Source organism: Ambystoma mexicanum, chromosome 9 (genome assembly GCF_040938575.1).
Source record: "Ambystoma mexicanum isolate Mex_15411 chromosome 9, UKY_AmexF1_1, whole genome shotgun sequence".
Classification (NCBI taxonomy): Eukaryota; Metazoa; Chordata; class Amphibia; order Caudata; family Ambystomatidae; genus Ambystoma; species Ambystoma mexicanum.
In genome coordinates, this window is record NC_090931.1 from 951,778,900 (window position 1) to 951,806,459 (window position 27,560).

A 27,560-nucleotide genomic window follows, 5' to 3' on the forward strand; every position below is an offset into this window, starting at 1 on the left:
TCCTTACTTTCATGTGCCAATCCATCCAAAGCACAGAAAGTATCTGAGGTTCGCGATTGGCAACTCTCATTATCAGTTTTGGGTTCTGCCATTCGGGTTGACCTCCGCCCCGAGGGTTTTCACCAAACTGTTGGCAGTTGTGGCAGCGAGTCTCAGGAGAGGGGGTATTCACATCTACCCCTACCTGGACGACTGGTTGATCAGAGCAAGTTCTCCAAAACAAGCTCAGGAACATCTTTCGATCACTTGCCACTTCCTCCACAAATTGGGCTTCTCCCTCAATTTCAAGAAGTCTCATATGATACCATCCCAAAAGCTCCAGTTTATCGGAGCAGTCTTGGATACTTCCTCGGGAAAAGCCTCGCCTCCCGAAGTGAGAGCTCTCCACATCCAGCAGATGGTAGCGAAGTTCCAGAATGCCCAACGTCTACCGGCCTTCGATTTTCTCAGGTTGCTCGGCCTCGTGGCATCCTGCATTTTCCTAGTACCAGAGGCCAGATTGAGGATGAGATCCCTTCAATGGGCACTCAGAACTCAGTGGTCCCAGTTCTCAGGGAATATGTCAGATCTTCTGCAAGTCCCGAGCGCAGTTGCTCAGGATCTTCTATGGTGGGCTTGCAACGACAACATTCTCAAGGGAGAATCTTTTTGGCAACCATGGCCGGAGATAACAGTAGTGACGGACGCATCACTCACAGGGTGGGGAGCACACACCAACGATCTGACAATCAGCGGTCGTTGGTCTCCATCGGAGTCCAAACTACACATCAACCTTTTGGAGCTGAGGGCAATCAGACTAGCGCTGAAGGCCTTTCTGCCCTCTGTACAGGGAAAGAATGTCCTGATAATGACGGACAACACGGTGGCCATGTACTACCTCACAAAAGAGGAGGAGTAGTGTCACTACCACTGTGCAGAGAGGCAATGCGGCTATGGTTCTGGGCAATACGAGAAGGAATCTCTCTATCGGCAATTCACCTAGCCGGAGAGAAGAACACGGCGGCAGACGCTCTGAGCAGGCAGAGCACGGTCTCTCACAAGTGGGAGCTGGCTCAGGAAGTCCTTCTGGAGATCTTCGCCCTTTGGGGAACCCCTCAAGTGGATCTGTTCGCCACCGCGATCAACCGGAAGCACAATCAGTACTGCTCAAGGGAATTTCCTCAAAGAGGAGCTCTGCGAGACGCATTCGTAGTGGAGTGGAAGTTTCCACTGCTGTATGCGTTTCCCCCAGTCCCCGTGAGAAAGTTCAGGAAAACCATGATCCTAATTGGGCCAGGAGGACGTGGTACCCGGACCTTCTACACATGTCCATCTGCCCTCCAATACGTCTTCCGCAAAGAGAGGATATTCTCTCGCAAGAGGAAGGTCGGGTTCTCCATCCAGAGGTCAATACACTCAACCTTCACGCATGGTTTCTGAGAGGTTGAGATACAAGGATTGGGATCTTCTGGATGACGTAATGGAAGTCTTGCTTTCGGCCAGAAGACCATCAACAAAATCTTTCTACAGATGTTGCTGGAACAGGTTTAGTAACTGGTGCAAAGATAAGGATGTGGACCCTTTTCAATGTGGCACTCCAATGGTGCTCTCCTTTCTGTTACATCTAGCCAATCTGGGGCTCCAGATAGGAACAATAAAAGCATACCTTGCTGCGCTGTCCATTTTCAAGCGCACCTCGGAAGAGGTTTCATATTTCAAAATACCATTAATCATTCAATTCATAAAAGGGCTTACTAACGTATACCCTCCAGTACCTTTTCATGTCCCAACTTGGGATTTAAATTTAGTACTAACATTTTTGACTTGCATACCTTTTGAGCCTCTGCACTCCTGTCCATTGAGGCTACTAACACTAAAGACTGTCCGTCTTGTGGCCCTATCATCAGCCCGCAGGGTTAGTGAACTTCAGGCTCTCTCATGCAAACCACCATATACTGTTTTGTCATAAGGATAAGGTAGTCCTTAAGGCTAAATGAGGCAATAGACTAGATAAGAAACCTAGTCACACAACCGCTCTCCGTTTGTACCCAGTCTGGGTAATTTTGTTTGAAAAAACAGTTCTAAATGGTGTAGGTATTGTTCATAAGAAATAAGTTCCAAGACTTTGTTAATGTAATGTATATATTTCTTTATGAAAAGAATCAAAAGAAAAATCACTAATCAAATCTTAGTGAGGACGCAGCTGACATATTTCATTATACGAGTCGACTTAAGATGCCAATGCATTTCGGAGTGTAAACTCCTTCATCAGGGCAAGTCTGTGTTGTTAGAAAACAGTAACATTAACAAAAACATATATAAATGTATATAAAACAATATAAAACAAGAGATACACAACGAAATGTAATGGTAATCGTAAAGCACATAAACAAATAATGGTTACATACCCCAATAGGAGAATTCAAGTCAAGGTGTAATATGTAAAAAACAATAGAAAAAATAGAGATCAGTACAAAAATCATGGTGGCAACTATTCAATTATTATCATGTGCTCGAAAGGAAAGGAATTTACCTTGCTTAAAAAATGGAGTCAGGCGCGCTGAAAAAGTAAAGAACAATATCTGACGTATGTTTCCACAAGGAAAACGATCGGGAGCTGGAGATTATCCAGTATACGCTCTGTAAAACGAAACCAACTTTAGTAGGTGCGGTTAAAGGAGATAAGTAAACGGAGTAGATTAAGCCACAAGAAGTTTGGTTACCTGGGTTCACAGAATGGTGTCGGCGGTGAACGCAGCGAGCAGTTGTGCATCGCTGACTGAAACCGTTGTTAGGGAAACGGTGAATAAAATAGACACGTGACCGCAACAGGCTGGGAGAACCCGCGCAATGCGGCATGCAATTCAAGAGGCAGCAAACTGCCGTTAGGGACATCAATAATGCAAAAAAAGAAATTAAGAAGGCTGTGGGGGCTAAACCATGAATACTAAAAAGAAAAAATGTAAAAATGTATGCATGACATAGACATAGAAAAAATACTATTATCATATCCACGAGAAAGCCACATTGTAAACCAAACATAGCCTGTGAATGAGAAAAGTAATCTAAATTCATCATATTAACAAAGTGTTGCACAAAACTGTAACTCCTTGAGATAAAAGGAAAATCAAAGTTATTTTAAAAAATGTTCTTGCGAACACTAAAAAATACCTAAGATGTCTAAACTGATGAATGTATACAATAACATGATGAACATTAGGAAAAGCATAAAAAATGTATAGAACGATCTGCAAGTGGTGGTGCCGGGTGGCCCCACCTTGGGTCCCAGTCGGGTGACCAGGAATAGCAGACTGGTTGTGGTAAACCATAATGTATCTCATTAGCAAAATATAGGTGGAACGCTAATAATAACCATGTGTGTCTACGCTTGTTCACATATATAACAAGCACTCAAGGCAACGTGGGCAAACATGCAACAGGACTGTAAACGGTGGTACGGAGAAGTTCCATCCTGGGACACAGTCATGTGACCAGGAAAAGCAGACCTGATGTGATGAACCATGTTAACGGTGATATGGAGAAGTGTCACACTGGGACACAGTTATGTGACCAGGAAAAGTAAACTTGATGTGATAAACCATGTTATACCTTATCAAGAGAGTGAAAAGATACATCGACAAGGTAACCTGTGCATGCCAATGGTAACAAATATACTGCAAGTTGAAACATTAAATATAGCAATGATAGTTAATCTCATCGTTGAGACCATTGGGATACAGACTCCCAAATTTATCGATCCAAACTGTTTCTCTTTGGTTAAGGCGAAGACTCAAATCCTCATGAGGATTAACCTTGGTCAGTACTTCCAAAATCAAGAACCTGATTTGTGTCAAACTATGCCGTTTCTCATTCCAGTGTCTGGCCACTGCTGAATTTAGATTCGAATTCCGGATGCACGAGCGATGCTCATTCCATCGTACTTTAGCAGCTCTCGTGGATTGGCCAACGTAGTATTTCCCGCATGGGCACTTAATTCCATATATTATGTTCACACTATCACAAGTACCGAAACACTTCAAAGGGATCTTGTTGCCTGTACTGGGATGGTACACAATGTTTCCTTTGATCACCATGTTACAGTTAGCACAATGTAGGCAGGGGTATGTGCCTGTCCGCTGGGTGCTAGGTTCTTTTAAGGGAGGTCTAGTACGGACAAGTTTGTCACGAAGATTCCTACTTCTCTGATAGGCAAATACTGGTATTTGGTCAAATAGTTTCTGAACTCTCACATCGACCTTAAAAATACCCCAATGTTTCTTAATGGAATTCTTGATTTTATTGCTTTGAATGGAATATTTTGAGACATAGACCGGTGTTATGAGTTCCCGTTTGGATTTAGTGACATTGGTCAACAAGGTCTCACGATTTAAAGCATTCACTTTCTCAGATGCTAAATCTACTTCTGCTTGCTTGTAACCACGTGCCAGGAATTTGTCCTTCATTTCGATTTGTTGGGCTAGACATTCTTCTGGGTCACTCACAATCTTTTTCACTCTCAAGAGTTGACTGTATGCGAGATTTCTCAAGAGACTTGGCTGATGGAAGCTGAGACGGTGTAACAAATTGTTACGGTCAGTAGTTTTGCGGAATAGAGTAGTACTGTAGCCGCTATTTTTCTTTTCTATTGCAACATCAAGGAAAGTAATCCTATCTTTAGATATCTCACTCGTGAACTGGATTCGCGGATCAATGTTGTTGAGGTATTTGAAGAAATTGTTGAATGTGGATTCGGAACCTGTCCAGATTCCAAAGATATCATCAATGAACCGTAACCATAAGTGAATATTACTGTTCCATTCTTGATTCTTCAATACGTGTTCTGTTTCAAATTTATACATGAAGCAGTTTGCATAAGATGGTGCCATAGTGGCGCCCATCGATGTACCAGATGTTTGAAGAAAGAACTTATTCTGATATTGAAAATATGAATTCTCTGCGATGAATTGAAGAAGAACAATGATGAATTCTTTCTGAGCACGGACCTCAGGTGTTCCTAATAAAAGCCATTCAACAGATTCAATACCTAGATCATGCGGTATGGATGTATATAAGCTCTTAACATCGATGGTGAACATCAAGTGTTCGTATCGGAAAATAGAGTTATTGAGTTTTTGCAAGAAGTGTGTTGTGTCCCTGATATAGGTGGAGGTTTTTTGTATGAGTGGCTGAAGAAAAAAGTCAATGTACACTCCCAATGGTTGATTAATGCTATCCATACCAGCAACTATCGGTCTCCCTGGTGGTTTAGCCTGATCTTTGTGAATCTTTGGTAAAGTGTAAAAATTAGGAATCCTGGGATGCTTGTTGTTAAGAAATTTGCGAGTATGTTCGTTTATCCAATCAAGTTCCATTGCCCTGTCAAGTAAAACCTCCAAATTCTGTTTGATTGATATTGTAGGATCATAGTCAAGGGGTGCGTAGATTGTCTGGTCCTGTAATTGTCGGATGCACTCTGCATCATAATCAGAGGTATTCATGATTACCAAGGCTCCTCCTTTATCTGCTGGACGAATGGTTATATCTTTGTCACAGTAGAGATCTCTGATGGTTTTCATCTCATGAGGTTTCATATTTTTATGGGGTGGAACTTTGTAGCTGATGCGTTCCAGGTCTCTGGTGACCATTTTCTGGAAAATATCAATGGAAGGTACCGATATGGGTGGTATGAATCCACTCTTTACTCTGAACTCCTGAAAATCAGGGGCGTCGGAAATACTTTCTTGAGTTTCAAGTTCTTCGAAGAACACCTTAAGTTTCAATTTTCTTACGAATTTATAAAGTTCGATCTTGGTATCAAACAGGGTCGTGCTGTATGTAGGCACAAAACTAAGTCCTTTCTGTAGCGTGTTTACTTCAGTTTTGTTTAATACTCTACGAGATATATTGATAACTAAGTTTTCCTCAGTTGGAGTCTCGTTTGAGGCTTGGTTCTGGGGTTTCCTCCTCCCTCTGCGGGTTCTTTTGGTCGTGCTCCTAAAAAAGACGGGGTCATTGGTGTTTGGGTGGAAGGATTAGTTAAGCGATTGGAAACATTAGTCGTCTCTTCTGTTGGTATATCTGAATCCCTTTGTGCATCTGAGTCAGAGCTAGATGTGTGGTCTGGTGGATATCGTTGGAGCTTCTTGGGAGCTATTGGTCCGTATTTATCCATCCAAGTGTATACCTCTTCGTTGATATAATCATAGGTGTCGCGTTTGAACTTCTTCACCTTTTTATGTTCTAACTCTGTCTTGTACGTTTCAAGCTTCGAATTGATGTCCGTTAGGATTATATCATAATCCTCCTTACCCAATGAACCAACGAGTTCCTTCTCGATCTCTTGGATTTCTGTGTTGAGGGAAATCAAGTTTTTAGACAACTCTTGAATGGTTAATAGAATGAGATCCAAAGAGCATTTGTTCAAAATAGCTTCCCATTTGCGTACAAACTATTTGCTTTCCTTGCAAAGGGTCGGTCGAAGTTGGATACGTAAGCCTCTAGGGATGCGTTGGTTTTTGAAGTAACGACCCAGGGTAATGGCATGGAGCTTGCGGTTGATTTCCTTGTGTATTAGATATTCAAGCTGTTTGATCCGTTTGGCCGGATCTTTGGTTGCAGTGGTATGTGAGCCGATCGTAGTTTCGCTGATCAATTCGAGAATAGCAGCTGCCTCCTCAGTGGAAAACCCTAGGGTTTCTGCGCATTTAGACGAGAGTCCTTCAATGTCTTCAAAGGACATGTTTCGTAACAATCAAATGTAAAATCGATGATTTTAAGCAATGTGTGCCTCCACTTATGTGTGACTCAAAAATGGAAGGGCAAGAAAAAGAGAGAAATAAGTGGGCACCACAAGATAAATGCTATTTAGCGTCCTTCGTCCAAAGAATCAAAACACTTACAGGAGCAGGCTGTGATGGGTCTGGAGTCACCCTGACCCGAAAACAAATGAGGCAATAGACTAGATAAGAAACCTAGTCACACAACCGCTCTCCGTTTGTACCCAGTCTGGGTAATTTTGTTTGAAAAAACAGTTCTAAATGGTGTAGGTATTGTTCATAAGAAATAAGTTCCAAGACTTTGTTAATGTAATGTATATATTTCTTTATGAAAAGAATCAAAAGAAAAATCACTAATCAAATCTTAGTGAGGACGCAGCTGACATATTTCATTATACGAGTCGATTTAAGATGCCAATGCATTTCGGAGTGTAAACTCCTTCATCAGGGCAAGTCTGTGTTGTTAGAAAACAGTAACATTAACAAAAACATATATAAATGTATATAAAACAATAAGGTTAATCCTTCTTTTTTGCCAAAGGTAGTTTCGGACTTCCATTTGTCACAAAAATAATACTACCAACATTTTATCCTCCTCATTTGGGCAAGGAAGAGGAGAGACTGCACAGACTAGATCTCAAGGATGTCTAAATTACGACAAGATGACCAACTGTTTGTGGGTTATACTAGTCATAAACTGGGTTTATCTGTAACAAAACAGACCATATCCAGCTGGATCATTTTGGCCATAATTGAATGCTACAGATTGGTGGGAAAAGAGCCACCAGATGGGCTTCAAGCCCATTCTACAAGGGGAATGGCTACTTCTGCGGCTCTAAAGAGGGGAGTTCCGGCAGCAGATATCTGTTCAGCTGCAACTTGGAAAACAATGCATACTTTTATCAAGCATTACTGCTTGGATACTGCCTCCTCCAATGAGGGGTTATTTGCCAAGGCAGTTCTGCATTCTGTCCATGAAAACTAAATAGTACACCCACCTCCAAAATTGCCACTGCTATGGGAGTCTATCATAAGATGAGGAATACGTGGGAGGACACAATCCATTTGAAAAACAGGTTACTTCCCAATGTAACGTTCTTTCGACTGGATGTTCCTCCCACGTGTTCCTCATCGACCCTCCCATCCTATCCCGCAGTACAGTTTACATTTTCTTACACTTTCCTCTCACGAAGAATGTATCTGCCATGGGGCACACCTGGGTGTTCCTCCTATATTTTCATCGAAAAAACAGAACTGAAGCAACGGGCGCGGCTCGAGCTATTTATACCATCGGTGACGTCGATAGAGTACGGAGTCCGTCGAGGGACAATTGACGCCACGACTTCGAGCACAGCGCCCTCTGGCGAGAAATATTTTTTCTGAAGCAGCGAAGCTGGAGATAACGATTTATCATAAGATGAGGAATACGTGGGAGGAACATCGAGTCGAAAGAACGTTACAGTTGGTAAGTAACTTGTTCTTCTCCTCTGCTTCGCACTTTCCACTTCTCCCTGCTTCCATGCACTTTTCTCCTCCCCCTCTCCCATGCACTTGCGCGTTCTCAATGTCACTGGGACTAGTAAGATCACTGTTTTGTTCTCCCCTGTTCCCCTCCCCTCCCTTGCCTTGTCACGCTCTGAAACACTTGTGTACGAGCGCGATAGAAATAAAATATCAATCAATACAAAAAAGGACACATTTAGATAAGCCAAAATTATATCTCACTAAAACACGAGATGCCAATCATTCATTCAGAAGTTAAAAGTGAAATATGAGTGCATATGTCAAATTCAAAGGCAGTTTTTGTTCTTATTTCCAAAATATGACCTCTTCAGTTAATTCACCTGGTAGCAGAACATCTTGCATTTCAGCTAAACACTGGGGCATTTATGCCTCCTGTGAATGCTATTGTTCAGGTTCTTTGAAGTACAGACTTGGCAGGGACATTTGGGTTGCAGTCCTGTCCCCTTGAGTGATCCCAGGATCTGGCTGCCCCTTTTGTCAGACATCCAGTCTCCAAAGGTGCAACATTCCCTTTTCTTGGCTGATGGGGGGGATCGGATTATTTGAGAGGGGACCTCTGCAAAGGGCCTATTTTTTTTTTATATATTTATGGTGTTTACCCTGAGCTCCTGTTTTCCTCTGCAGTGCTTGGATTCCTGAGAATGATCTCCAGGCAGTCATCTTCTTTTATGGTTGGCTTCAAAGTTCACACTTTTCTCCTGGTAAAGCCCACCATCCCTCCAGGCCTGTTGTTGTAGGTTGATGGGCAGAATACCATTTGGCCAAATTAGCTTTATTCATCAATGCAGCCTTTAAAATTTCTTTTGCATGTGGATTCTGTTTTTTAAACAGAACAGCATTAGAACATTTTCTTGGCAATTAGGTTCCTTTCACAACTTAATCTTGGATATCTCTGCATGATTATTTCTACAAAGGTGATTCTCATTCCTTTAAAGGAAAATATACACAATACAACTCCCAAATTCTGCTTTTATCTCTCCTGTCAGATGATGTGATTTTCACCTCAGACTGAACAGGTCGCCATTTTAAGAAAGGTTTGCTGGATTCTTCCATGTAAAACAATTCCTTTTTCTGTGCCTTATCAAGTACTGTTGGGGAGATACTTTTATTGTAGATGGGCTGCGAACATGGCAGATTTTCCTCGCATCTGTAATTTTTTCAGATGCTGTGCGCAGGCTGCAGCTCACATGTTTGTAAACTGGAGCTTTTCTTTCTTTGCATCCTTTTCTTTTGTATAGATTTCCCAATCGTGAGAAAGAAACGGAAGGGCAGGGTGTGGAACCTGAGACTCAGGTGGTAAAAGCCAAGAGATATCATTGAAGAGAGTGTATAGCAGGATTCCAGGGAGAGGAATCAGACGAAAGGAAAAGACATGGTTGGGGATCTATACACGCCAGGAAGCACTCTCTGATTAAACGCAGACCTGAGACCATGTGTTCGTAAATCACAAGGAAAAGAGACTAACCAGAGACTAAGACTCCATCCCAAAGAAGGGAAAATCTATAAGTGAAACCTGATGTCCTGACGACCTTTGCAAGGGGGCAGGGAGCCGCTCGTCTTTTGAGCCAGAGATATTAAGGTTAGGGTCAGAAACCTGCCACCATTCAATTGTTGAGTGAAAGCTCCTAGTGTGCCATTGTTGCGATTTATCTTATTTTTTTTTGGATCAAGTTGTAGGAACAGAGTCAGACTAGAATAGGTTTCTGGACGGCAGACTTGCACTATTTTGTAGGACATCCTGATGAGGACTCTTTTTGGACTTTGTTTGTTTAGATTAGGGCCAAGTGTTGTAGGCACCGTTTAGGTTTTGAGTAGTGAAAATAGAGAAAATGTTAATTAAGATGACATCTTGTCCTTCTCCTTATTCTGACTTGCCACAGGACCCACCCTCCTTCCCCTCTAAATCCAAACCATCTGTCATTTAAGGGATAGGCGAATGGAAAAGGACAGAGGTGCAAAGCCTTTGGTAGGGAGTGGGACAGTGGGTCAAGACTGTGCATGTTTGCAGTCTTTGCCAAAAATAAAAGGACTACATATTTTTTGATGCCACAAAAACATTCTTCATAAAGAGGCATAGTCAGGATTGTCTAACAAGTGGGGTCTGAAGCTAATGTAGTTGGGCCCACTGTGGCAACATTCAAATCTGGAAAATCCCACACAGTGCTGCTGAGTGGGCATTTACAGTTTTTGGGTGCATCTTGTCCCCTCAGGCCGTACTCTGTCTACACCTCTGGCTTAATTCCTACCCAGTAGGATAGAATGCCCCATTAGTGATCAGAGAAGGGGACATTTGACTAGGAGTAGAGTGGTCACTGCAGGAAGTAACTTTGTCTTTTACTCCAATGCCTGAAGAATCTACTGTGGTACTGATGGCACAAGCCTTTCTTACAGAAATTCTATGACTTTCGACTGCTGATATAAACTACAATAAACTTCACTTTTGGTTTCCCAATGTCTGATAGGATCACAGGAATGCACAATGTGTACTGCTGTTTAAACTATATAAAAAAGCACCAGAAAACAAAATATTGAACAAGGAAGTAGGTCTATTTGCCCACTAAGTATCATCTAAATTAGCCTTGCCCTACGTATTTGGTGCTTCGGGATTCCTGGAGTGTGCATCCAGTTTTTCACATCTCCGTTGCTGAATTATCATCTGATGCAGGACACCTCCACCTTGGAACAGGCAGTGCTGGTAGCAGACCAGGTAGATGAGGACCTTCCTCCTTTGATTCCTTCCTTTCACATTCAGATGAAAGAGGTAATGAATCCACTGCAGGCTGAACTCCCAGTGGAAGTGATAATTCTCTGTTGGTTCTGTAGTAGTGGCAAGTATAATGCGCTGGCATACCTTTACAAAAGGATACCTTTACAAAAGTATGTACTGCCAAGGTTTGTCAAAAGGCTCATTCGGCAGCGCTGGGAAATTTGAGTTCGAGGAGAACTCCCCATCTTTTGTTGTGTGTGAGCCGAGTCACAGAGGACTGGGGTAGGCTGCCTGCTACCCAATATGCCCCCCAAGGCCAGATGGATCGTAGATTGCATGGGATTGTCACCTTCCTAAACCCACCACATGCTCCAGAGACATGGTTTGTACAATTCGCAGAGTACACGTCTTAGTCCTTTCAGCAAATCGAAATAGACTGTGAAACAGAACAAACATACCTGAATATTCAAGGGGAAGAGAAACGCTCAATGGCATGGTCAAGCGCGAACACCACACCAACTCATCTGCCATACACCAAGAGCAGTTGAGCTCTTCAGAACCGCAAACCAACGTGCAAGGCCTTTTCAAAAAGACACAGGGGTCCTGGCCCAAATTGAAATACTCAGTACATGTAATTAGGAGAGGCAATTTGCCTTTTTGCCCAAAATGAAAGTGGGAACAGTAATAATATTGCAAGCCCATTAAGAGGCAAATGTGGAAATGACCAATTGGAAGGCCCAAGATGGATAAAACCAGACAGAACAATCATAAGCTGCTTTTCAAATGTATTCCCCAACCCAGGAGTGCCGGGCAAACCATTAGGGGGAAGAGGGCAGGCTTGCTTCTCGCCGCTTCCTTGGAAAATGGGAAGAGGATTATCTGGACCAAAGCAGCTCACTGGCTTGCAGTCTTGGAGCAGAGACCCTGTCCAGCACAAGGCAGAGGCCACACCAGCAATAGCGTGTGGTGGGCAAGAAAGGATGCCCACAACAAAGTGCTTCCATAGATACAGGAAGGAAGATGGTGGACTGGAGGACTTGGGTCTTCCAACGGAAGCTGAACAGAAGACCTCTGGTGGAGAGAGGAGAAGGCTGGAGAGGTCTAAGGAGACCATGAAGAGGTCTGCATTAAAGATGGATGCAAGAAACGGTGGCGACCCTGCAACCTGAAGGAGATTAGCCAGGAAAACACCTTGTATTTAGAATGGGGGTGGACATTGAGACACAGGTTTATGAACACTTTTCTTGCTCATGAATTAAGCATTTTGCTGTAAGAATAGTATTAGCCAGGAGGCTAAAACATGTGCTAAGTGTAGGTTTGAACATTTCTATTGGCCATCCAGTTGGGACATATGCTTATTAAAACAGGTAGTCCCCTCAGGGAAAACGGCTTTTAACATAAGTCTTTGATACTTTAAAGGAACCATTATCCTCCAGTTCAAGGAGCACCTGGTAATCCCACTTTGTATTCTACAAATGTATGCCTTATTATTTCTAGGCTATGTCCCTATCAGCATTTTTCCAACCCTCAACTTGAAAGCAAATGCTTAATAAAGGCCAGTTAACTCTCTGGACTCAGCTTTCATTGCATCATAGCTCATCCTTTCTACATTAATCGAAAAGTTGATCTGAGATCTTTACTGAACTCTGTTTATAAGGACACCCGTAGCCTTTGTCATCCGTGGTGCCAGCCCCCTCCCTCTTTTCTAAGTTCAGTGACTGAGTCTTCCTCCTCTTCCTCGAAGATTTCCTTGACTCACCAGCTAAGGAGGAGTGAAAGCTGTATATCCTGGTCAAACATGTTTACCTCACACTCAGCACTGCATTTCAGCACTGCATCTGAGTCTGGCCATTACTGCTGATATGCTTGCTGCTGCAAACAAAATGCTATGGGGATAGGTAGCAGATTTCCAAGGGAATCTCACTCCTGGGCATCAAGCAGCCCTTTGCTTGGACCTTGCCGGTGTATCTTTGATTACCCAATGCTTGCTGGAGTCATTAATCATATTGCCATGGCGCCCAGAGTGCCATGGCGCCCAGAGGAGGGAGCCGACATTGGGTGTTAGCTTGGATATTCAGGATAAAATATTAGACAGCTCAGAGCTATTTCACAGCACTGTGGATGACCAGCTTATGAAACAAAAAAACCTAAACGCAAACAGTTAAATATTCAACGCTGCTAACTGAAGTAACTCAGAAGCTGTATCATTCTTTGTCACACCTCAAACAGGATACCAACGAGCTAAATCTTCTGGTGGTTTTTCACGACTTCTTGGACCACCAGCATGAGCTACCAGACCCCTCCTTTAGTGTACTGAGAAAGAAACAGAGGACCTGCCTCATCGCCCTCCAGTGAGAAGAAGTCTCTGTGACGTCATCAGCTGGGCCCTCGATTCTTCTATGGGGGTGTCCAGTGTCGACGTTTCTGACATGCTGGGTGTCCAATATCGTAAGACTTATGATTTCTGTCTGTGTTCTCCAGGTGTTACAGGCTATCCCTTCCATCTTTGCATTCATCTTCACATGCATCTTTTCTGCATTGCGTTCAGCCTGGTTTGGGAAGTGCAGAATCTTCTCTTAATAAGGGCATTGGAGGAAGTTCTTCCCATCGAGAAGGGTTCGTTTTTTTTTCAAGGCTCTTTACTGTTTCGAAGATGAGCAAGGTTGGCCTGAGGGCTATCTTAAGAGTTTTTTCCCTTAGAACATTTTTAAATTACCGTACCTGCAAATTAGCTCTGCCCTCTCGTGGGGACTGGCTCTGTTAATTTGGACCTAAGGATGCTAATCTGCATGTAGCTATTTCGCCTCCACACTGGACCGTTCTTCACCTGCCCTGCCCCTATTGCAAAGATAATACCAATATACGGTGGAACCCCATGGTGCATTTTAAGGGTGTTGATCAAACTTATTGCAGAATTATCGTCCCATCTTCAATTGAGGGAAACAGACATTTATCAATATCTGGACGATTGGGATCTCAGAGCTGACTAACCAATCAGCCAAGCTCAGCATCCCAGACTACTTTCTGGGCTATTTGTTGTGGTGTTGATTGCAACAGAATTCTCCCTCTTACGCTGGGGTGCCATCCTTCTGGAGCTCTCTTTCCATGGCCTATGGTGTGCCTTGGAACACTATAATCCTATAAAACCTCTGTAGTTATGGATAATATTCTTGGCACTAAAGGATTTTCTTCCTATCATTTTGAGTATGGTGGTCTTGGTTCAAATGGCAACAAAACATGCATGATAGATTGTAGACATCAACAAGCAGGGGGTTATCAAATTCCTCTCCTATGTGTCTCTCCATTCAAGATTTGGGTCATGAATCTGAAGAAGCGGACAGATTGAGGAGAATACAATACGGGAATCCAGAGGGAGGGCTCCAACACTGGGAGACTCTTCAAGTTGGACCCGGTCACATCCCCCAGCAGCACCAAGTGTGAGAGCTTCACTTCCCTGGGGTGTTGGTTTCCCCGCAAACCTCATCTCCTGATCTGACATGACATCATATGCCTTCCCGACTACTGCACTCATTCACATAGTGATTCTCAAATGGAAATTATCCCAGAGATTATTGTTGATTCTGGTGATCCCCTCATTGGCCAAACAGGTTCTGGCTTTAGGACATCAAGGTGCTACATTATCAAAGCCAGATATTTCTCCCAGTGTTTCCCCAGATTTTTTCCCAGCTGGGGAGGGAGGTTCTTTCTCCACCCCACCCTTAATCACTATACTTCGTGGCCGGGTTCATGAAATGCTGACAATTGGGCGTTTTGGGCTATCCCAAAAAAAATGTCATTTACGGAAAGGTCTCCCATGAAACAATGCAGGAGATAATGCCAAATGTTCTGCCACTCGTCCACGGATTTAAAAAAATTGAATTCGCTTCAGTCCTCACTGAACCAACTACTTTACTTTATCTCTTATTTGGCTGAGGCAAGCATTCAGATCGACCCTGTAACATGTATTTGGCAGCTATTTGAGCCTTCACGAATTCTCATTTGACTTTTGCTATTTTAAATCTGGTGATAGAGACACTTTGTTGGTCTGGTCGAGGTTATTCCAACTGGTGTAAGCCCCTCACCAAGGCTGAGATCTATATTTGGTGTTGTCAGTTCTGGCTCGCAAACAAATTAAGCCTCTTTCAAGGCTCACATGATCTACTAGCCCACTCGCGTTGGCGAGGAGATTTTATGAAGGGCAAATACCATTTGCTTGGTATTCGACTTTGCTGGCGATTAGGGGGATGTTTGAAACTTTCATTTGACATTTACTGCAAACACACATTGCTTGCAGTAAACGGCAAATAAAGGCTTTACTGTGCATGGCTGACGTTTGGGTTTTAGAAATGCCCGGAACGACATGCCTCTGGGGATGTCTTTTAGCAAAGGTACAACTTGGGCATCTTACATGGCCTTTTGCAAACATAATTGTATGGACATTATTGTATGGACATTAGTGCCAATGCCAGGTTTGGACAGACTGCCCTTGTGAACCTTTTTGCGCCAGATTCCCAGGAAGACTTATGCTTGGCATTCTATGCATACATATAGCGAAATGGAACAGGATAAAGGAGTAAGAAAGGGTTCATCACAATAGTGATTACTCTACTCCTTGACCTCTTACCTTTTCCTCCATAAACTCACCCTCCTGGCCTTCAGATGCTGAAATGAATCCTACTAAGACTACTTGATTATGGGGGAGGAAATTGGGCCTCTATTCAGCATATAGAAAACACCACAAGGCTCAACAATATTCTCCACATTTGAACAAGTCTATGCACGAAACCCACAAGATGCCCACAGTATAATTAGAGAGGAATATGAGAATCCGGGAACTCGACAAACCAGCCAGCCTCCCCTGGTACGAAACATCAGAGAACACATGGAGAAGATCAGGGGCATGATAAAATCACATCTCCAGGCCGCCCAGGCATTGAAGGCAAAAACATACAATCAGAGAGCGAAACTATGAAACTATGAAACGTGACACAGAAAACACATCTGGCGACATGGCATTGACCTTTACATCATTACCAACGTGGTATTCAGCCGGAACTACAAAGGCCAGCAGGCAGATAGGAGAAACATCAACAAACTCGAGACCTGGAGGGAAAACAACAATGCATTTCTGCTACCATTATATGAGAACAACACCCCAGAAACGCCTACAGGGTGCCAATCCCTCTGGGTCTAGTGACCTCAAATATCTGTTGCAGTTCCTCAATGCCTAACTAGATGTTTTCTCTGACAGACCAGGAAAGGTACACGGAATCTTCCACAAAATTACAACACATCAAGGGAGGGTGACTGAGCTGCAACCCTACTGGTTACCAGATGCCTGGAAGAGAATCGTCCAGGAAGAATTCAAGAAAATGCTGGAACTAGGAGTGATTAAGCGGTTGTATAGCAACCTGTCCTTCCCAATAGCTCTGGTGCCAAAAGCAAACCAGAGTTCGCGTTTTTGTATTGATTTTTGAAGACTCAACAAGGTGTCCTTGTTAAAGGCGTATCCAATGCTGCACATTTAGGAACTTGTGGAGACTCTGGTTAATGCCAAATTCATATCCACCCTGGATCTAACAAAAGCATATTGTCAAGTGCTCCTAACCAGAAGTCAAGAAGAAGACTGCTTTCGCCACGCCAAATGGTCTCTTCCAGTTCACAGGGCTTCCCTTTGGCTTGCATGGAACCCCGGCCAAATTCCTATGCTTAATGGATCGAGTATTGGAACAATGGCAGAGTATCTCTAGGGGCTGCCTAGATGACATTGTGTTTCATAGCGAGTCCTGGGGAAGCTATATGTAACATCCCTATGCCATCTGCAGCTGTCTGCAAAAAGCTGGGCTCTCCTCTTAATCCTGCAAAATGCCACTTTGCTCAACAAACTGTTAAATATCTAGGGGCTTAGGTTGGGAACAGCCTCCCTCACACAACAAGGTGTAATTGGTAATGGTGCCTTCATCCACAAACTAAAAAGGACATTTGAGCTTTCCTTGGTTTGGTGGGGTCAAACTGCTGATTTATTCCAAACCTCTCAATTCTCGCATTCACACTTGTCTGTAAAACTGGGAATAGGTCAACCTAACCCCATCAGTTGGGACGGCAGAACAAAGAAAACGTATTAATCATGTCAGACTTTTCAAAAGAATTTCTGTTACAAACAGATGCTTTTCTACTAGGGCTGGGAGTAGTCCTCTCTCAGATGAAGGATGAGAACAAAGACAAGTGCTCTATATTAACAGAAACCTGTTTCCCAGAGAGCAGAACTACCCCATCATTGAACTTGAATGTCTGACAGTCAAGTGGGCCGTGCACAGCCTTTGGTACTACCCAGGAGAACGTTAAAATTGAGCATGGACTGTGCACCCCTAGTAGGGATGGCCCGCAATAAAGAGACCAACCTGAGAATCCTATGCCTTCACCATTGAACATAGGACAGGGAAAGAACAGGCTAACATAACTTTGTCTCGATGCCTCAACTTAGTTAGCCAGTGCCCAGGGAAGGGCCTCAGAAAAAGGGGTGTGGCATGTGACAATGTCAGGGCTTGTCCTATCAGGGGGAGATAGGGACCCCTCCCAACATGAGCTAGGAGGTCTAGCAGGGTAAATGCCAGAGCATGTCATATATCCCAGAGGAGGGATGGGGGAGTTGGGGGAGCCCCGTCCCTGAGAATGTGCCTTCTTCTGCTTATTGGTACTACTTTGTATCACTGCATGCCATGCCCCCTCCATTATAGCCCGAGTTCTTTGTGTTTATTTGCAGCACTACCAGAAGCAGAGTGCATTGCCATACCAAATAAGTCTAGCACAACTTCCAGGCAGATTCTAGCAACACAGCACCTGTTTAGGAAGGGAAGCAGTACTCATGGCAGGCTGAAACCAATGAAACACTGGCCCAACATCCAGCGGGGCCTGAAAAGAAGACTGTTAAAATTGCTATGGACCAAAAGAGGGCAGATCTCAAAGGGAATGTTGTACTTTTGCAAAGCAGCGACCCATCATTGTGGAAAAAGACAGTAACAAATTGGGCCCTAAAGTCAGGCGGAACGTGCATAGCCAATGGCGGCAGAGGGGAAGAATATAATCGGGGCGACACTCGCGCAAAAGTCATGTGAGCGCTACAAAGTATGTATTGTGTTTGGCTGAGGTCAGGAGGTGAGGAGGTGAACGGAGAGACCACGAGGCAGGAAGCTGGAGTGCAGCTCTGAAAAGTCTGTAGAAGAGTTGGATAGGAGTGCAGGTCAAACATTATCTAGGAGAGAGAGTGTTAACTCGTTGAAAGAGAAAAGCTGTGGTTGTAAGAGTGTATGTGAGATTGAGTGGTAGTGGAAGGGTAGTGTAAGAGGTTGTAGAGGAGAGAATGTAGAGGTTGTATGAGAGAACATGAAAGACTGAGTAGGTGGTAGAAGGGGTAGTAGGAGACAAACAGTTGTAGTTACTGGTAGAAAGAAGCGGGGAAAGAGTTATAGATGGAAAAGGTAGGAGGGTGGAGGAAGGTAGCGATAAAGGTAGGAGGGAGAGGTTTGTAAGAAGATTGGAGGGACAGAGGAGGACAGAGGTGAGACGAAGAGAGCGTAAAAGGTGTATAAGGAGCAGGAGATTGAGAGTAGAAGTTGGATAAGTAGAAAGGAGGAAGATGAGAGATGGAGGAAAAGGGTGAGTGGGAAACAAGACAGTAAGAAGACCTACCTAGAACAGCCCCTTAGACACATTATCTTACTACAGTCTCAAACCCGGCATAACCCAAACATGAGACGTATTAATAACACTCCTTGAATGGCTTGTCGGTCTTGTGAATTTCTTAAGACCATCTGTGATACCACATGTCCGGAAAACGACCTTGTTTGTAATCGGGCTCTATACAAGGTGTAGTTGAAGTAGCTTTGTTGGTGCTGAACTCCTTTGAACACTGCCTCCTCCCCTCTGGTCATGCCCCAAATAACCGTCACTTCATTACACAGTGACATGTGAGGGATCCCTAACATATGGAGGTTCCAGCCAAAACTACACATTAACCAAGAACTGAGAACATCACAAACAGGCAGCTTCTTCCTCTGTTTGTATTGTGTAGCCACAAGCAGTCTGTGGGTCTTTCTTTGTGAATCTTACTGCATACTGTTTAAGTTTTCCTGGCGTGGTGCATCCACACAGATGGCTGCAACATCTTGAATTAAGTAGCTAATAATTGAGTGTATGTTTTGTTATCTTCATTGACAAGAGAAAACCTTCAGACCGTACAGTTTTTTAATGCTCATTTACAATTTCGCATTCATATTTTTCCTTGTAGGAGGAGCCTTTGCAACAGCCTGCCCAGCCCACACCTGCCATAGTTCGTCCAGAATCATTGCAGGTCCCCAGTCTACTGCTGGCAACTTCTGAATCAAGTGTCATCATTCAGAATTCACCAACATCAAGCACTGTTATCACTCAAGCACCACCTTCGAGTAGAACGATCGTGTGAGTAATGAGGATGAAAATACTAACATTGTGTTCAGCAGTGTCTTTCTCTTCTTCTGTTGTTTCAATGACGATTTAAAATAAACTGGTTTATTTGAATACTCCAAACCTTGAATTGTTTGATCAAATGCTCATTCCTGTCCTTTAGATTTAAATATTTCCCTGCCGAAAGCTAGAAACATTATGCAAGCAAGAGGTAGGCGCACTGTCTTCATATGATGAGCATTGAGCAATCTAATCAACCACACTCCTGCCTTCTGCGACAATGCAGACTCTGGTTAGTCTTTGGGTTTTTTTCCTTAAACGCTGTGCCTACCCAATGCCTTTTTTTGATTCTGCCGCTAATTATGCCTCCTCCCCCACCACTGGTTTGAGGCAGTTCTATTGTTGAAAAAAGCAGATAACGGATTGAATGTCATTCTCCAAGCCCAGGAAATGGCCGTCTAGGAATTCGGGAAATTTCTTTATTTTTAGTGCACCACATTGTCGGTTGGTTATGTTGGACTGTGAAGTATTATTTTTTTGTCATGCAAAGCATTTGTTTTTCATATTAAAATGTGATCCCCTAAAACTGGACATCCAGGCCCTCCACAACTTTCAGGTGTGGAGGGCCTGCGACCCCCTTACAAGAAAGCTGTAAAGAGGGCAGGAGGCATATTTAGAAGATTAAAGCCTACCACTGGGCAGCACCAATGAAAAGGGAGAAGGAACCAACCCTCCTCATAACCAGACTGTTAGGACCTCTATGGGACACAGATTACTTAATAATAGTCATCCCCCATGTGTCGATGTAAAGGATTTGAGAAAGCCAGAAATATTTTCATTTTGGTGCATCAGATTTTGGGCCTGTTGTGAGTGAGGGCTTTAAAACCATTAGTTATTTGTATACACAGCAATTGTGTAAGGTGAAACCTGAGGTATCCTCACTCCTACTACCCCTGGATCCTCTTCTCAGGTGGCCAGGGAAAGGCCATCACTTTTGGATCCTGACCCCAGGGGTGGAGAAGCGAGGACACATGACCTGCGTGTAGGGTCCTCGGGGATTCAGAGTAGGGTACCCAGAGATGATACATGGTATCCCCCCTTTTCCTTCTGATCCCCAACCTATCCCCCTCCCCGGCCTTTATGGGCAAAGAAGCAAGGCATGGAGTTGCCGCCAGCGCCTGCGGAAGGGAAGCAGAGCTGCCGGCAAGTGAAGAGAATCACCCGAAGTTCGAGCAGGGGACGCAGTTAACGGCACGCCAGCCGACAAAGCAGAAGGGAAGAGACGCAGTGAGAAATTTCTCACTGGGAGTGAGAAATGCTGAATGAACCAAATGAAATGCAGATGAATATGCAGATTGAAATAAACCCGAAGCCATAGGTTGATTGAAAATTAAGTGGCGAATTGAATAGTAACAAATATTGAATGCCGAACTCAATGAAAACTTTATGAGCAAAGCTACGATTTGATGAGAGATAAATGCTGAAGGGCCCAGTTGAAAGCGCAACATACAAAATAAGAGAGCAAGTGTGAAAGAGCATGATAAAAAGGTGGGGAAGGAATAAGACCACCACAAAGTGAACTTTGTGCATGAATACAGTGCAGCAAGGCCAAAGACTGGTAGAGGATGCGTGACACATGGTGGCAAAGCCACAAGGCTAACCAGGAGAAGCCAGGAAAGTGTGAACCTGCACATAAAGCCAAGAGGCCGACAAGAAGAAGCTAAGTGAGTGTGAATCTATACACAGGGGCCAACACAGAAGAACCTGTATGGGCTGAAAAGCCTAGGGTTCCTGGTTGCATGACCTGTAATGTGTGGACCGTGTGGTTTGACAACTGCGCCTAGACCAGGGAACCTCCAATTGTGAAACCCCAAAGACATTGTGGAAATAAACCAAGAAGGAACACTTTTAGTGAACTGTTAATGCAATCCAGAAGAAGTGCCAAGTTGACCAGGAGTTGTGTTGAAAATTGAAAGAATGAAATCAAGTCTAAGTTGATGCGTTGAGGGAACCCTGGGGCCTGATGAACTGCAATGTTGTCTTGAGGACAGAACCCTCAAGAGCCCTTTGGTGGAGATCTTTGGAGCCATGTTCTCTTGAACTTGGGTAAGGGAACCCTGAGGATTGTGTAGAACTGTGTTGCCTTGAACTTGGGTAAGGGAACCCCAAGGAGTTGTGGAAGTGTTTGAACCTGGGAAAGGTAATCTCAAGACTTTTGTTGAACTCTCTTGAACTTGGGTATGGGGGAGCTAAAAAGGTTGGCGAGATCTGGAAAAGCTCAGAACTTTGTTTTGCTCACCATTTCTTTCATTGTTGACATCCCTACACATTGTTTAGCTTTACCTATGAGGGCAAGGATAGGTTTTGGACACAGACAGACTTTTAAGTTGAACTTTCTGACTCAGAGTTTCCTTAGTTTTGTTCAGGTAGGGAAATCCTACCTTAGCATAGGGCAAGTTAGGCCTGCTACCATCCTGAAATTTAAGTTAATAAACTATTTTATACTGAACTTTCAATCTGTTGTGTGTGCTTTATGATGCCTTCACTGAGGTTATAATGGGCTTCCTGTTACAATGGGAATCTAGGCAAAATATCAGCTTCAATGGTTTGCATTCTCCCACAGATTCCTCATCTTGATAGAGATCCATCTAGCGTCAGCTTGCACAGAAAGAATCAACTGGGGGATGTGACGAATCATCTGAATTCATCCCTTCTCCACAAAGGGGTAGCGCCCCCCCCATAAGGCTAGGGAGGTGATCCCACTCCGCAATACCCTCCCCAGGGGTAGAGGCAAGTGGGACCCCACCGGGAGAGACTCCCCCATTGGGGACAATGACTCTCATTCCCAGGAGGAACGCCGTAGAGGACCTGCCAATGTGCCATCTTTTAACCTTCCTGCTAACAATGTCTGTAAGGAGAAGGTCAATATGTGTTATTGCCAGCGTGGAATTGAAAACCTTCTTCTAAGCCCCAATTCTACTGGGGTAAAGAAGAGAATGTGTGGAGGAGAAGAGAGTTAACAATAGAAAGAGAAAAAGGAGCAGCTACTTGCACAGGGGAAGCCCCATGGCTACATCAATCTAGAAAGGGGAGGACCCTCAGAAAATACAGAACCTGCGAGTTTCAAAGAGAGATTCATGCTGAATCCAGAGAGCAGCAGAGGCAAGATGTACAGCGTCTTACAATCGGCAGAGACAAAGAGCTGCCAGACGTGCAACCATTGGTAGCAAGAGGGTCAGGTCAGCTGAAGTCAGACTTGTTGCGTGCTGAAGCAAAGCAGGAGAAAGAAGCTGAGATTGGTGGCATGACCACAGAGAGCTTGTGGCGAACTGGATGTCTTTATAACGATGCCGAAACCATTCTGCAATGGCAGAAAAATGAGAAGCTTATACCCAAGAGACGGGAACGCCAACCATGACAAACGAAGAGATAAGAAGCGGGCGAGAAGACCCGAGATGCCAGAGAAAGAGGAAAGGAAGCCGATCCTCAACTAACGAGAACCCTGGTAACCTTAACCCTAAACACTTGAGGTAACGGGGATAACGGGAGACCCAGGGGAGGATATGAGAATCATTATTGTAATGCTCATGCTTATCACAGTCGACAGAGAGAAAATTCGAGATTGACTGAGAATCAGCGTTGTACTGCTATTGTAAAGATAAGTGGAATAGATATATATTGGAAACTGTTCAGTTAGTAATGATTCATAACCTGAGAGCAAGCAGGACTTTTCTCCAGAGAAATCACACGAAGAACTGTAAGGAAGGGACAGACATTTTCTTTAAGGATGGTGGCTGAGAGGATGTCGTTGGAGTAAGAGGTTGGATTTACAGATGCATGCATGTACGAGAGGTCCTTGGGCGAGAGGGGAAGGCAGTGAGTCCAGGCTTGAACGGCCAGTGAGGGGATGAAAGGATTTTGAGCTCTCAGTGGAGCCTGATGGTATTGATCTTGATAAATAACCTATTGATAGCCCCCTACTTTTCTGAGGATTCTGGTACCTCAGGTGGTTCTGATGTGGGGTATAAAGCAGTCTAGATGAGGACTAGCCTTAATGTGTGTGTCGGAGCTAGTTCACGTTGGGTTGGGTTAGGTGGGTGTGGTCAGCAGAGGATAGAAGGTAGTGAGAGTGACGTCACATGATCTTATCTCAGTGTCTGCTCCTGGAGGCTGGCGCTGAGGAGCCACCCTCCCATATTTATCACTCACCTTGCAGATCCAGATGTCCCTCTCCGTCTCTTCATCCTCTTGATCGGTACTTTCAAACAGTAACTGGGTCCATCATCAGGGATAGCTCATTTAGCTTGCAATTTTGCTGCTTCCTACCGTCACATCCTCCAACCATGACTGGTACAGTAATAATGCATATATATGCCGATGCCTAAATTGCCACCAGTATTGTGCCACCATGGACAGTCATTGTGGCCCTTAATACAGAAAGGTTTGCCTGCCTCCTCATTACCCCTTTCATTGAAGCCTGTGGTAGCTCAGACTGAATAGATATTCAACTGCACCGCCTCCCCTCTCATGCAACAGTTATCCTCCTCAGGCTCTTGCTGTGAGCTTACCTGATTATATCCCATTCCCATCTGATCAAACTGCATGCACCATCTAAAGAAAAGCCATGCCCATCGCCAACCATACTACTGCACCCTGGTGAAGAACAATACCTTTTCAAATGGCTCACTCATATCAACCAACAAACTCTCAACCCTGCAACATACATATAAAGCTGCAAGTTAAAACGACGTAGGACATAGTTCAGGGTCTGTCTACAGCCACCAGACCAACTCTTACCTAATTGAGCAACACAGAGTTGCACTAACTCAAGCTATAAAAACATCCACATCTGATCCCCAGACATTCAAATAGTGCACCCAGATATAGAATGGTGTATCTGATGCAGAAAACCACAACTTAATTACCCCACAACCTCACAAACTAACCACAACAACTAATGGAGCACTTCCAGACTCTTCAAGCACTACCAATCCACACCCTTCATGTCCCCATTAGTCTGTCTAGATCCTTTCCACCAGCTCCTATCGGCCATATCCATCTTGCACACTCCCACATCCATCCCCTCTTTCTCGCCCTGGCTCATGCTGTCTCTCGCCCTCTCGCACACGGTCTCTCCCTTCCCCTCTCCCATCTTGTCTCTCTCTCTCTCCCTGTCTTCATCTTTCGCTGATTACCATATCCCCAAACAAGGCCATGCACACTAGGACACCCACAACTATGTAACAAAGGATTGTACTGCCCATACACATGTGCCATAAGGGAAGAACATAAGATCCAACACGGTCAGGGTAGGGAAACCCATATCTGGAAGATCGTAATTTGCTTGATCTTTACACGCCCTGCTAACTTTATCCCTCTATGCATAAACCGTGTGATGAAGTCACAGGATAGAGGTTGGAGGATAAGAGCAGGCTCGGTTTGGGGATGGATGACCACCACCCACTATGTGATTTAGGCCCCGCAGCAGCAGACTGAGGATCCCCCTAACTCACCCACTTCATCCCCACACTGTGCAGGCCTGCATTGCATATTTGGGAGTGGGCTCTGCACCTCCACCTCCTCCTCAAAGCTGTTCATCTTCTGGGAAAAGAGAATGTGGAAGTTGACAGATTGAGCAGACAGATCAAACATGAGTTGGAGCGTCACCCTTCGATCCTTCATCATGGAAGGCAATTTTGATTGATTTCTAGACTGTATCATTCTTTTTACGGAGCCAGCACCTCTGAGCTGACACCGCCTACCTTTTAATTCCACCACAGAATTCTGGGACAAGAAATAGGCTGTATTTGGAGTTCTGGTTCTATTTTATTTAAATGAAGAATCCAAATCAAAAGTTGTCCCATGGCATTATGCTGGGGGAAGTCACCAACAATGTTAGGCAATTACAGGCAGTATCTCTGCAAAATGAAAAAGAAATTCAGCCTGCTTGTTACAATCTCACAAATACATAGAACGCATGCAATCATTCAAAATCAAATATATTTCTATAGTTATTTCTCAGTAACAATCTGTGGTTTATTTGAGCATTGCTGCTTGTCGGCCAGTGTTTTAAAACTTTTCCACAAAATTATAAACGGTTAATTTTACTGTATTTTCCCCAATATTAACACTGTTGCTATCAAAGAATGTTTTCCCACATAAAATCACCATCACTTATAAATTACACTTGATATGCTTTTCCCATTGGTATTCTATTCTATGTACCTATGTGGTTCTGTTAAGTTGTTAATCCATTATAAGGCTGTGGAACATTGTACACTGGTTCATAACCTCAGTCTCTGACTACCTCTGTTAAAACATAGTGTTGATTTTACTTCGTTATGGTTAAGACACTGTTCGCTCACCGCAGAAAATTCTACACTGTTCTAATTTCCCCCACACTTTTCGGGGATTTACGAACGATTCTAGAGGACATAGATCGAATTGCATTTGGGTTTTTTATATGTCATCTGGCCTCTTTTGGTATTTTTGTTGATTCCTGTTGCTTTCACCAAGTGGCGATCAAGCATTCGCAAAAACCCAGGACAAGTCTTTCCCCAGTTCTACCTCTGTGGTGCACAGGCACCTGAAAAGCCTAATGAGGTTAAAAGATCTCACTTGGTGTTGTATTTGAATGTTCTTCTGGTGGCAGGGGCTCAAAAGCCCTTCAAGCAATTGGCCTCCACAGAGATGAGGTTCCTTACCTGGAACGTGGTCTTTTGGGTGGCACTCACATCTGCGCAGAGATGTCCAGGTGTGTGCTAAACTAATCTGTATTTAAGCAAGACTCGAGCGCTATCGGCTCCTAGCCTTATACTGGTTTACACAAGGACAAGATGATTGTAAGAATTGTACCAGCTTTTTACTTAAGATGGTGTCTTTGTTCCGTATTAACAGAGATTGTTCTATCTACTTTTTTTATCCTGAATCCTCAATCGCTCTTGTTTACTCACTTGATGTCAGCAAAACTCTCAAGTTCTACCTGCATTGAACTAAACCGTTTACGAAATTGATGTACTTATTGACACCTTCGGAGGTCAACATCCTGGCTCCTATGTCCCCAAGGATATTATAGTCAAATGGCTGGTTCAGGCATCAATTACTGCTATGTCACACAAAATCGCAGCCCCCCAAAGGGCATTCTGCCACACGCAATCAGGGCTAAAGCTACAGCTCTGTTCTTCCAGCACACCAACCCTCAGGACATCGTCCGTAAGGCAGCCACATGGACAACACCATCAGCCTGTCTGGACACTAGTTTATGGGCAGAAGCCAGCTTTGGGCAAGCCGTTCTGTGTAACTTGCATGCTAATCAATAAGGAATTTACCCCTCTCAAAAGCTTTTCATTGCTGTGAAGGCGTAAGAACCAGTTACGCATTGAAGAGTACTGTACTCCTAGTCCTTAGTCCCCTTGCCATACAACCCACCCCCTTTTGCATGTAATTCGGTTAGGTAGTAGGAGCTGACGAGAAGACCAGGACTCACTGACTGGCAAGGCCGATGCAGGGAGTCTGTGTGCCAGGATGCTTGACCTTGTGTGCTTCAAATTGAAAGGGGAAGCCAAAGGCTCAGGTCCCATCCCCATGAGACGGACTCCCATCAGTATGAAGGAAAGGTGGAACTGTGAACTGGGAGTACAGTAGTCACTATGGTGAGTAATTGTTTCTTTACACTGCAATCCTACAGAAGCATTATATTTTGTATATGTTTTATGGATTTATTTATCATTGCTGCTTTTTGCGTGGGTTATTAATGTCAGTTGCATATACATACTAAAATATGTAGGTATGAGAAGAAATTTGTTGCATACATCCGCGAGTTTGTAAATGGTTCAATAATCAAGTTTTAGGGCAATGATGTCAATTTCTGTGTAGATTATTGAAGCTGTCTTCTTAAAACAGGACTGTGTGAAAACGAGACAATGTAATGCCTTTTTCTCTACATTCATTCAAATAATTGATTAAATGTGCCCTGAAATGTAATGCATCATTGTATTCTGTCCTTAGACCAGTTCGTTCGGTTCGTGGTGCTTTTCCTGTCCTGTTGCACCTTCCCAATGGACAAACCATGCCTGTTGCGATCCCTGCTTCAATCACAAATGCTAATGTGCATGTCCCTGCGTCAGTCCCAG

At 43.9% G+C, this 27,560-nt stretch overlaps 1 protein-coding gene across 2 annotated transcripts in view; it reads left to right on the top strand.

Moving 5' to 3' along the window:
* ATF2 (activating transcription factor 2) overlaps nt 1–27,560 on the top strand; it is a 1,079,253-nt gene that overhangs the window by 596,571 nt on the left and 455,122 nt on the right. For both annotated transcript variants that reach the window (XM_069616143.1, XM_069616142.1), the window contains 2 exons: nt 19,274–19,443; nt 27,436–27,559. In XM_069616143.1, coding sequence (XP_069472244.1) covers nt 19,274–19,443; nt 27,436–27,559 — 294 coding nt within the window. The remainder of the gene's footprint in view (nt 1–19,273; nt 19,444–27,435; nt 27,560) is intronic.